This window comes from Vicia villosa, linkage group LG5 (genome assembly GCF_029867415.1).
Source record: "Vicia villosa cultivar HV-30 ecotype Madison, WI linkage group LG5, Vvil1.0, whole genome shotgun sequence".
Classification (NCBI taxonomy): domain Eukaryota; kingdom Viridiplantae; phylum Streptophyta; class Magnoliopsida; order Fabales; family Fabaceae; genus Vicia; species Vicia villosa.
Genome location: NC_081184.1, coordinates 151,509,982 through 151,522,394, shown reverse-complemented (window position 1 = coordinate 151,522,394; position 12,413 = coordinate 151,509,982). Strand labels below are relative to the sequence as shown.

General features: G+C 34.7%; 2 protein-coding genes and 1 non-coding gene across 3 annotated transcripts; 1 reads left to right on the top strand and 2 right to left on the bottom strand.

The window, feature by feature from the left end:
* Window positions 1-402: 402 nt before the first annotated feature.
* Window positions 403-2,002, top strand: LOC131607801 (putative ETHYLENE INSENSITIVE 3-like 4 protein). The gene has a single exon (XM_058879761.1). It carries the CDS (start codon window positions 428-430, stop codon window positions 1,775-1,777), a length of 1,350 nt encoding a protein of 449 aa, XP_058735744.1. The 5' UTR covers window positions 403-427; the 3' UTR covers window positions 1,778-2,002.
* On the bottom strand, window positions 1,372-5,403 carry LOC131607800 (type I inositol polyphosphate 5-phosphatase 5-like). Its single transcript, XM_058879760.1, has 10 exons — window positions 5,103-5,403; window positions 4,916-5,018; window positions 4,752-4,823; window positions 4,177-4,267; window positions 3,975-4,079; window positions 3,339-3,885; window positions 3,056-3,249; window positions 2,851-2,959; window positions 2,596-2,744; window positions 1,372-2,490 (listed from the first exon to the last, which is right to left on the bottom strand). The coding sequence occupies exons 1-10, from the start codon at window positions 5,265-5,267 to the stop codon at window positions 2,271-2,273; spliced, it is 1,755 nt and encodes a 584-aa protein (XP_058735743.1). The 5' UTR covers window positions 5,268-5,403; the 3' UTR covers window positions 1,372-2,270.
* Window positions 5,404-12,275: 6,872 nt separating this feature from the next.
* TRNAL-CAG (transfer RNA leucine (anticodon CAG)) lies at window positions 12,276-12,355 on the bottom strand. Its single transcript has one exon. It is a non-coding gene; the product is annotated as a tRNA-Leu (tRNA).
* Between the last annotated feature and the right edge of the window lie 58 nt (window positions 12,356-12,413).

Below are 12,413 nucleotides of genomic sequence, written 5' to 3'. Positions count from 1 at the left end.
CTCTTCTCAAAATATCCTTCAATAATCAATTCCTCTGTGCAAAATTCAATAAAATGAAATAATAGTCTAGCAAATATAAATTTCATAAATATTATTAAAAAAAAAGTAATTGTAATTTTTTTATTACATCGAAAAGATAAGATTGGTGGTATAAAAAAATAAGATGAAACAGTGTTCATATGTATGAATCTAGTAATTATTCTGAGAGCATTACTGCATGGAATCCATACCCAGGCACGTGAATTCAATACACGCGGCACTCACTTCACCATTTCCTCAGACATGCTTTACCATTTCATAACCGAATCATCACCGCCATAACAGTACCTTCATGCACATTCACACACATATATATACTCATTGCATTACGTTTATAACATTCTCAGTTTTGCTAAAGCTAGCAAATAAGATTTCACATAAATAAATCATGGTGAAAATCACTGAAGAAACCAACCTATCTGATCAACAAGAAGTTGAAGAAGAAATAGACTATGATGAGCTGAAGAAACGCATGTGGAAGGACAAAATCCTACTACAGAAGCTTAAGGAGAAAGGCAAGAAACAAGAACAAAACCAGCAAGCAAAAGATGAAGCATCGAGACGAAAGAAGATGTCAAGAGCACAAGATTCAATCCTCAAATATATGATGAAGATTATGACAATATGCAAAGCTCAAGGTTTTGTCTATGGTATTATCCCAGAGAATGGAAAACCAGTGACAGGTTCTTCTGAAAGCTTGCGTGAGTGGTGGAAAGAACAAGTCAAGTTCAGTCAAAATGCACCAGAAGCTGTTTCCAAATACTTATTATTACCACCACCACCACCACTCTTTGAAAATCAACAAGATTCAATTTCATCATACATGCATTTACTTTATGAGTTACAAGATACTACTTTAGGTTCATTGCTTTCAGCTCTCATGCAACACTGTGTGCCACCACAAAGAAGGTTCCCTCTTGAGAGAGGTTTGGCTCCCCCTTGGTGGCCAAATGGAAAAGAACAGTGGTGGGGTCAACAAGGTGTTGTGGCAGAAAAACAAGGTCCACCACCTTATAGAAAGCCTCATGATTTGAAAAAGGGTTGGAAAGTTTCTGTGTTGGCTGCAATTATCAAACACTTGTCTCCTGATGTTGATAAAGTTAGAAGGCTAGTGACTCAGTCCAAGACTTTGCAAGATAAGATGACTGCTAAAGATAGTGCAACTTGGTGCAAAGTTATGAACCAAGAACAAGCTTTGCTTTCAGAAATCACTAGAAAGTGTCTCAAGATATCAGAAGAAGGTGAAAGCTCTAGTAGTGTTGTTACACATGTTTTGAATGAGAAGAGGAAGAGTGAGTTTGATTTTGATTTTGATGTTGATTTTGATAAGATGTATTCCTGTCAATATTCTGAGTGTCCACAAAGTGAATTGTGTATGGGATTTTCAGACAAGAGTTCAAGGGTGAATCATGAATCCTTCTGTTCTTACAGATCAGAACAAGGTCATGTTCCTTTTCATGATTATCTGTCAGATGATTGGTTTAATATGGATATAGCAGGAACTAGTAATCAGAATCAGGATCATGGAAACCTCGTTGGGAATGTTAATGAGTTGAGAGAGATTGTGGATAGGACAGTAGAAGGTTATGGTGAATTTTGGCTTAATGGCATGCAAGATCTTGAATTGCACATGGGAGTGAACATGGAAAGAGATAATGTGGACTTGAATCAAAATCAAGAACAAGATACCACATTAAGTCACGAAGAAACCTCAATTTGGGACTTGACATACCATTAGGTTCTTTTCCTCTCTGATGAACTCGAATCATCTGTAGTGCTAGTGCTGCCTTCTTGTCCAGTGAGTAAAATCTCACTGGACAGAAATACAACACCGCAGATGATCCGAGCTGCATGCCAATATGTCTTCTTTCAACATTTTAATTAGATAGAAAATAGAGATTTAAATAAGTAGGGACCATCTATCTTGATATGTAACTCAAGTGAGCTTTAGTCTGTTCAAATTATTTTTTTTTTTTCAAATAATAGTCTGTTCAAATTATTATTAATAGCATATGTTTCTCCTCAATATTTCATGTTTGTATGACAATGAATGGTTCAACTCTATTTACAATAAATTGTTAGGAGTTAAGGATTGTTTAATTCTAACCATCTATGGACATTTTGGTGAGTGTGGTGGCAAAATAGAAAGACAATAAAAGCAAGGCGAAAAATCATCATTCTTCTATATAGACACTAAGAGAAAAATATACAAGTTTGGTTTGAGGTTTGGATTAATAATCATAGAAACTATGCCTTTGAGGTATCAAGTCTTCATATTCGAGTCTCGGGCTTGTATAAGAATAGCCCTTTCTGAATCTATTGTTTCTGCTTCTTACTTCCACACCCACAGAAAAGACAGCGCAAACAGGTCTATGGTCAGAGAATCTTGATTCTCCACGAATGTAGGATACTTGATCGATGCGGCTGCCACGCCACAGTATCCTATCACACCTGACAGTTGTTCAACAGCAGAATATAATCAATGATAATGGTTTTTGATTAATATATCATAAGTTTTTGATTGATTGTGAATGTGACATGGTGATGAAGCAATACCATGCTGGCGTTCGACGTTTCTTCTTTGATTTAACAGTCTCACCAGCATAAGAGTCTGAATTTTGTGAATACTTGTAAGTTGGTGCAAAGACTATTCTTCCTTCTTTGAAACCACTGAAAACTCTTCCTGCTTCTTTTTCTATGTTCAACTGAATAAAAATGAAAAGCAAATTTATCAGTAAATTTACTCGACTCATTGAATTTCTCTATCATGAATGTATATGTATATGTATATGAGTAGGTAGAAGGACACACTTGATCTTTTTCTAACAAAGTGTCCCAATCATTATCCTCCAATAGAACCCTTGTTTCTTCATAACTCAATGCCACCCTATAATTCAAATCTCCGAGCCATATTATTCGACTGCAAAACACGCAAAACATTGTTAGAATTCAAAAGGTACGTAATCAGTAGTCCTTCCGTTCTTTTGAGTTCTAATATAGATATTTGATGACTTACTCGTGATCTACTATCTTTTCTGGTGCTCTCCGGCAAGGATTCTTGCAAATCCTAGGGAATTGTATGCCTTTGAGAATCTCAGCTACATCAGAATTCCTCCTCACCTCATCGCCTTCTTTCTCGCCAGAAGCCAAGTGACTACATACGAAACAAAAGCTTGTTTGATGCAATGACATACTCATCGATATACACCCCTGCAATCAATTGTACAAAGATCAGTTTTAAATTTTAGAGTACTAGTTTTATGTTGAATGACATAGTATATAGGGATTCTTGTGGTTACCTTGTTGCCCAAGCAACCCATGATTCCTCTCCCTACAGAGTCTACTCTAAGATGACCAATGTGAGGTACTAATTCTTTCTTAGTCCAAATGGTAAGAAAAATCCCAACCATTTGTTTACTTGATATAAGGGAGTATTTAGATTGGCCAGGAGTAGCAGGTATTTCTGCAATTGAAAGCAACTCTTCCATACTGCTTTCTCCACGAATCTCGGTTTCTAACTTACTCATAGGATCACTAAACTTTCTAACCCTCCGCCTCTCTCTTAACGGAGATTCCACAGGACAATTGCATGCCTTAAGGAGGCTGCTTCCTTCTGCCCTGAAGTTTCTACTGATAGCTTTAAGAGAAGGCTTCTGAAAGAAATTTAGACTCGCCGGTGACTTTGATTCCTTTGATTTCGATCCGGTTCCTGAATCGGATGAATCGCTTAATTCATTTTTCGGTGTGTTTAGTGCTTGACTTATCAATGCTAACCACTTTGCAGCTGGTTCATTGTCTTCGATTACTAGAACATTTCCAGCACTTAGAGGAACAATTTCTTGAAATCTGAACATATAACATATAACATCAAGCTATAATCATGATTTGGATGAAAACAAGTTTATAGAAACAATTGCTTTTGATTCGGTTTGTACCCTAAGATGTAAATATCTGCAGAACCCTCCACCAGCAAGAAATCTTGAAGGTTGAGATCATAGCTTGGAGATTTTCCTCCTACATTCCATGTTGCAACAAAGACCCTGCAATTCCAATTACGAAACAGCACAGCATCAATAACTAACATGGTATATGCAAACATGTTGAAGCCTTGTTTGACCTGAAAATGAAATCCCTTACCTGAAACTCTGAATTTCGTTTTCCAGAGGCATCGGTCGTTGTTCAAAAGTGCATAAATTTAAGCCTTCAATCCCAGGGCTAGTTTCCCTTTCTGCGAGTTGATAAGAAATTAAGAATCATTGGTTTACTTTGTCACATTTTCATATCCTAACAAATCTATAATTCAAAGAGTATTCATCTACCATGATAAAGACAAGAAGAGCTTAAAGTCAATATCAAACAAGAAAATTTGATTTCTTCGCACACAAGGAAAAACTTGTAATTATCCATATAAACTAGCAATCACACGTCAACACCAGTAATAAATTGAAAATTTATATAATAACTGAAATGAATGTGACCACATGTATTGGTAGTGTTCAATACTAACGCGTATCGGACACCAATCATGAACGCGTTTTCAATCTAAAGTCTCAGTGTTAAATAGATAATAACAAAATATCAATGTTAGGTAAGCTGCCAAAATAGTAGAAATTCATAAGAAAATTTTCATCTTGTTTGATAGCTACAAGGGTCTATATTCTTTAACCGTTGGATCAAGAATCCAGAATTGACCAAAAGTTAAAATCATATACCTGAGAAACTCTTTCTCATCATGGGACCTTCAAGAAATGCTTTTTTCTTGGTTTCCAACTTCTTCTCCAAATCTTTCAACACAACAAATTCAAATAGAAGATAAATAAAGTAACCAACCGCGCGAGAAAACGAAAAACGAAAACGAAAGAGATTCAATGAATACCAAGACTAATTGAAATTGAATCTGCTTCCGGATTAGATTTGAGTGCATCTTCATCCGAGCCTCTCCCGTTTCGCTTTGATCCAAAAATCTTTGGCAAGATAGACTTCACACAAACAAAAACAAAATCAACAACAATGTAATAACAATGAATGCAATTCAATAAAGAAAATTTGCAAGAAAAAAGAACCTTTTTCTTTTTTTCACTCTTGACATTAGGAGTGTCAGGCGTTGAATTGGGTGTATTGATGATGGGATGGATAGGGCTAAGGGAAATGCTGTATTGGTTATTAGCTTTGGTCATTTCAGAATTAGCATTTGATTTTGAACGTGAAGAAGAGGTAGACGAAGACATTCATTCATTGATATATTGTTACAACCATGCATGCATATACGTTCATTAGGTTCATAACATTCACACTTTTTTTTTTTTGTAGTAATGAAAAAATTAACAAGAATGTGATTGATTAATCTTGTTGTTTGTATAGATTCTGGTGATTATTTTGAGAATAATATTTCTATTTTTTTTGTTAAGATTATTTTTTTGGTTGAAAATGGATTAGGAAAAAATTGATGTGAATAATGTTGTTTTTGTATGTTTTTGTGTTTCGGTTTTGGAAGGATGAGAATTTGGCGGCAGGGTTTTCGGAGCACTTAAGGTTGAGGGCGTTAGGGAAGCAAATAAGTGGTATGAAACCGCTGTAACTTAACAGCTTACAAAATAATCCAGAAAATAGATTGATTTTATTTTATTTATTTTTGACAAAAATATAGTTTTTTAATTTTTGCATATGATAAAAACACATGATATTTGTGTTTAGAAGTTTGTTTTTCAAGAGCATTGAAAGAAATAGTTTTAGAGGAATACATCTAGAATTTAGTTGATATATACCAGCAACGAGTAACGGATTTTATACAGTTAATTAATCGTGATCGTTAAATTTTAATTGAAATTTGATTTTTATTTTAATTATTAATAAAATAGTATCTATGAATAATTGTGATACACTAATCGTCCAAAGAAATTTATATATATATATATATATATATATATATATATATATATATATATATATATATATATATATATATATATATATATATATATATATATATATATATATATATATATATATATATATATATATATATATGAATTTATTGGTATGTATAAATAGTAAAGAAATTTTACATTTTGCATGTTTCGATTGACTTTTGGAAGACCCATTATCAATTGACTTTTGGAATAGTAATCCATTTTAGATTTATTATCAATTGACTTTTGGAATAGTAATCCATTTTAGATTTATAGAATTAATTCTCGATGATTTTGAAGTGTTTGTTTTTATCAAAAGTAGAATTGATTCCGTATTCAGAATGGATTCTACTTAAAGTTAGAAATTTATCTTCTACCTCCAAAATTGATTCTGGATATGTTTTACATTGTAAGTTTATTGTTCAACTCACTTTTATATAAATCTATCCAAAGATATAAACTAAATTATGTTAAAATAAATTCTAACAAACATAATTTTTTAAAATAAATTATGTTCACCGTCAATCCAAACACATTGTCTCATAATCGTGAGTGTTAGATTGTAATTAAGGTTTGACTTTTATTTTAATTATCTATAATCTTTATGAATGGTTGTGATACACTAACGAGTTGTTGTGTAAAGAAATTTACGCGGATAGAGGATTGGCAACGGGACGAGTCGGAGATGGTTATTACCTCCCTCAAACTCAAACCCGAATCCCCAAACAATCCTAGTTCCTTGCCTCTAACCAAAATGGGGATGGAGAATTAAAATTCACCATCAAAGGCGCTCAAATAATAATTTAGATCCTTAGTACCATTGATCCTCAAATGATCAATAGTTCGCACTCATTTTCAACTGATCAAGAAACGTGAAACCATTTGAATGGTATTTAAAACCAAGACAATTCAGCCCAACATTTTTAGTTGGAGCTAGAGATGACTAATTACAAACAAGGTAATTTATCTGCTCAAGAATATTATTCTGGTTTTTTAAATTTATGGACAAAACACTCTGCTCTTATACATGTTGATGTTCCCAAGACTTTTCTCGCGGCTATTTAAGCGGTTTATTACACAAGTCGACGAGATCAATTTCTCATGAAGCTTTGCCCAGAATTTGAAATTGTCATAGGTGCTTTGCTGAATAAGAATCTTGTTCCTTCTTTATATACATGTATTGATCCTCAAAAGATATAAAAGTTCCTTGGTGAACTTGCAATTCTACCCTTCCAGAATTATAACTTATCCTTACTCACAAAAGAACTTTCTCGAAGAAGCACTTCGGAAAATATTAGTGAGAAAAAGTAAAGGAAAATTTTAGAAAGTGTGAGAGTGAGAAGTGTGAAAACACGATTCTGGATGATTTGAAATGAGGGAAGGTGTTAGAACATGCAATCACAAGATTGGTAAACAATGAAGAGTTTATGTAGGTGGAGAAAGAGAGAGCGGGGTAGAGGAGAATTAGACAGAGAGATAATTAAGAGTGAGAATTTTCTATTACTTTTCATTGTACATTGCAAACATAACTCTAAGGTATATATGCAAGTGATTAGGATACAAAAACGTCAAGGCAAATAAGAGAAAAAGTCAAATGTCGGACCTGTAACTAGTTACACAAAACCTGTAACGGGTTACAATTGTGAAATTACATAAATTAACTAACAGTCATAACTGGTTACTGTAAATGTGTAGCCGGTTACATCAACTCCAAAAGCATTTTTTTCTTATGCTTATTGACTTATTTTGATGTTTATAATCGGTTACAACTCCGCTTTAACCGGTTACAACACTTGAAATATTCAAAATCTCTTAACACATCATCTTATTTCAAGTGTTCCAAGTCTTTCATGTACATGCTCATCTTCAACCTTTTTGAGCACATCATTTGTGACACCCTAAGTCAACAAATCAACCACTTGGTCTTCACTTCTACAATATCATAATCTCAACATTCCTTCACTAACAAGTTCCCTCAAGAGTTAAACCTCGTCTCAATATGCTTGCTCCTCCTATATGAAATTGGTTTCTTAGCAAGATTAATAATGAAACGATATCAACCAAGAGCGTAACAGCCTCACCCTCATTGATGCTCAGCTCTTTCAATAGATTCATTAGCCACACGGCTTAACACGCACATAACTAAGCGTCAATATACTCGACTTCACAAGACGATAGTGCTACCACTGGCTCCTTCTTCGAACACCATAAGATTGGTGTTCCACCAAACATAAAGATGTATCTATATGTAGATTTATGATCTCTTTATCTCCACACAAATTGGAATCAGTGAAATCGAGCAAATTGCATTTTTTGCCCGTATTCGCTGCGGGAAAGAGAATTTCACATCCAATAGACCATTTGATGTATCTTAGAATTCTTTTGACTGCTGTCAAGTGGGATACCTTTGGTCTCTCCATGAATCTACTTGCAATACTGACACTAAACGCCAAGTCTGATCGCATATTGCACAAATAGCACGTGGATCAATGTCTTGCTCCTTTTTATTCATTGACAATTGTAACCTCTGTTCTGTTGGTGTAATGACAACATTATGATGCTCTATTTCACACTTCTTCAATATCTCAAGAGCATATCTCCTTTGATGCATAAGCAACCCCCTTTTGGATTTGTGGAACTCAATGCCAAGGAAGTATGACACGATACCAAGGCCACTCATCTCGAATTCTTTCATAAGTTCACTCTTGAACTTATAAATACTCTTCTCATCACAACATGTAATCAACAAATTGTCTATGTATAGACAAATAATGATCACCCCTTCACTTGTATTCGTCTTCACATATACGTCGTGTTCGAATAAACATTTCTTGAAACCAATGTTTTTTAGTAAGCCACCTATCCTTTTGTTCCAAGCTCTTGGAGCTTGGTTCAAACGATATAGCGTTTTTCTCAACTTGTAGAACCTTCCTTCTTGGTTTTTCACAACAAAACTAGGGGGTTGTTTTACATACACTTCCTCTTCAAGCGGTCCGTTCAAAAATATAGATTTCACATCTATTTGATAGATGGGCCAATTGCTGTTATTCACAATACCAAGAACTAGCCTTATGGTTTCACTTCTAGCAACTGCTACAAATACCTCTTCAAAGTTTATGCATTCTCTTTGCAAAAATTCCTTTGCAACTAATCGAGCCTTATGCTTGACTATTTCACCTTTGAGATTTTCCTTCCCCGTATAGACCTATTTTACACCAATCATCTTCTTTCCTTTCGGTAGCTCAACTAACTCCCAAGTATCATTTTTCTCAATCGATTCCAGCTCCTCCTTTATAGCATAAATCCACTTTGGATCACTTAAGGCCTCTTTCGTCTTGACGGGTTCAAATTCGGCCATAAGTGTAAAATGGACAAAATCATCATTGACTTCGTTGTTACAAAATATCTCACAATCTTGGAGTTTTTGAGGCACACATCTTTTCCTTATTGACCTTCTGAAATTCTCTTCATTTCAGGCTTTGATATGCTGCATTTCTGCACTTTCGAGTTATGCATAATTTGGATCTTTGAAGGTTTAACCGATTACAACTTCCCGATAATCGATTAACGACTGCATGTAATTGGTTAACGATTGTCTGTAACTGGTTACATACTGCTCCAATTGCTTTAACTTATCAACAACCATGTCCCGTCTGATAATAATCCTCCTGTTTGCAACATCATACAATTTGTAACCTCCACTGAAGTGATACCTAACAAGTATAATCAATTCACCCTTATCGTCCAACTTCTTTCTAAGTTATCTCGGAACAAGTCGATACGCCATGGAACCGAAAACTCTTTAATGGTTCAGTTTCATTTTGAAACCAGACCATGCCTATTTTGGTGTTATCTTCTCAAGCTTCTTTGTTGGACACCTATTCAACAACTAGGTAGATATGGATACTGCTTCTCCCTGTAACTCTTTCAGCAAGTTCTTCCCTTTTGTAATTTCTTTGGTTTTATGATTGGGAGTAATTTTGCTAAAACATGTTACATGTCTCACTGCCAGATGTTGGACAAGATGTTATGACATCCTGAATAACATATATAGCAGGAGCTACTGTTATTTTTCTTAACATATTTAATTTAGTTTTGTGAGATTCTCTTTGGATATATCTCACATATTTGCGCGGGTCAAGAAGATTTTATTTAGAATAAATGATATAATCTCCAATTGTGAATAAGTTTCTCAGATTTGGATATTGAGACAATTTTGGAAACTAGTGATGATTTGTTCCAAGATTCAAGGAGATTTTCGGCATAATTAATGCAACCCCCAACTTGTGGATAAAGAAATATTTGGGTAAAGAACACGAAGCCCATGAACAGATGTGGAGTATATAAAGAGAAACTAAATCCTAATGCAACTTAGTTTTTCACAACTTTGTAAAAGAGAGAGGGAAATTTAGAGTATTATGTTTTGAGAGTCGTTTTACTGTGATTTTGTGTGTCACTCATGTATCTTTTGATGCATTGAGGTTGACTGGTTGTTTATTGTCAGTCACTCATGAGCTTTGAAGCAAAGAATGTATTATATGTAATTGGAAGTATATTCTTCTGTTTTGGTCTTTTGTTATTGTCATTGTGGTGATTGGGAAGTGAGAGGGAGATCTAATATCTAGGAGTGACCTAGGTAGAAGTTGCACAAGGTAGTGATTAAGCGATAAGTTGTAAACTAGGATTGTCTAGATTTGAACTAATATTATCATAGTGAATTTCCTTCTTGGCTTGGTAGCCCCCAGAGTAGGTGAGTTGCACCGAACTGGGTTAACATTTTATTGTGTCTTTTACCTTATGCTATTTATTTCTGCATAATTATTGATTTGGTAAAAGTTTTTTTGTCAGCAGAAGATGTCTTAACATCTATCTTGACATTGTGTTTTGGTGTTGGGACATCAGTCTTAACATCTATTTTAAGTGCCAGAATTTCACCTTTCAACATGCCTCACACCATGTTCATAATCGATCAATTCTTTTTTTCGGCAACACCGTTTTGCTGAGGTGTATAAGGTGGTACTACCTCATGTACTATCTCTTCTTGATCACAAAACTTCCCAAAGTCATTTGAGACATATTCGCCTCCACCATCCATTTTGATAACTTTGAGCTTGTGACCGCTTTGTCGCTCAACCACGGACTTGAACTTCTTAAACACTTTGAATAACTCATCTTTTCTCTCGATTAGGCATGTCCATAGCTTTCTACTATGATCGTCAATAAATGTGACAAAATATCTATTGCCACCAACCGAATCACTTGCACCGACCCCCACACATCGAAATACACCACCTTAAGGTGATGCTTGGATATACAACCTACATCCTTGTTGCATTTACCCTTGTTTTGTTTTGCTTGCACACACTTTTTATAAATTCAGTCGGTATGTTGATGGAGGCAACCCGATTACTATTTCGTTCTTTTGCAATGCATTGAGATCTCAGAAATTAAGATTCCCAAAATGGTAGGTCTTATATCCACTCTTCTGTACTAACCGATGTAGCAAGGCACCTATGCTTCATAGTACTCTAAACGCAATTGTAAAAGCATTTTTCGCACCCACATTCTAATTAAAGTAGAAAAAAGACAGTCATTGCACATCTCGAAATAACACAACAATTTAATTTGGTAGAAGAATAAAAACCAATAAATACAATAATTTATTTATCCAATTCGATCAAACAATCTACTCTGAAAGAAAGTGCAACTTTTCAATTCACTATACTTTTAAAAGCTGTTACAAAAATATTACAAATGAGTTACCCAAGTTGCCAAAAACATACCTTATTTTCTAACTAAGTGTTTTTCAATCTCAAAAGTCCAAGGTATTTATAAGTGTTTTTCAATCTCATTAAATACTCTTAAAGGTTTTCCTAAGCCTTTGTCTCCCTAAGGCTTTGTTTGGATTGATGGAACCGGATGGAGCGGAGCGGAATGTGATGGAATAAAATGATATTCCGTTGTTTGAATAATTTAAAAACGGATGGAACGGAGCAGAATAGAGTGGTATGGATTCCATTCCATTTCATCACTTGCCACTATTTTTCTTACCCTTCGATTTGGGCGGAATGAACAACTTATCTTGTTTCATCTTAAAATTTCCAAACAAGGGAATGGTATCTTCGTTCCGCTCCGCTCCACTCCGTTGATCTTATGATATCCAAACATAGCCTAAGTGTTCGCTTATTAGGATAGTCACCTCTTCCTTATGTCTTCAACTCTAAAGTTATAAAATTTTAAAGGTAGTAATAACAAGAATGAGATTCGTATTTATAATTGTAGAAATCCAACAAATTCATAACAAGTCCAAGTCCAAAAAGAAAATATTGACAGCTGTGGGATTTGAACCCACGCCCTTTCGGACTAGAGCCTGATTCTAGCGCCTTAGACCACTCGACCAAGCTGTCTTGTTTGGTGCTCCAAAATTATTTTAATTATAATCTCCAACTTGTCATATACTTTGCT

Excerpts from the sequence above, each read along its gene's own strand:
- LOC131607801 (XM_058879761.1), top strand. The coding sequence starts at position 428 with ATGGTGAAAATCACTGAAGAAACCAACCTATCTGATCAACAAGAAGTT.
- LOC131607800 (XM_058879760.1), bottom strand. The coding sequence starts at position 5,267 with ATGTCTTCGTCTACCTCTTCTTCACGTTCAAAATCAAATGCTAATTCT. Across the intron at positions 3,250-3,338 it reads TGGGTTGCTTGGGCAACAAG|GGGTGTATATCGATGAGTAT; the intron begins GTAACCACAAGA and ends AATTGATTGCAG. Across the intron at positions 2,491-2,595 it reads AAACGTCGAACGCCAGCATG|GTGTGATAGGATACTGTGGC; the intron begins GTATTGCTTCAT and ends AACAACTGTCAG.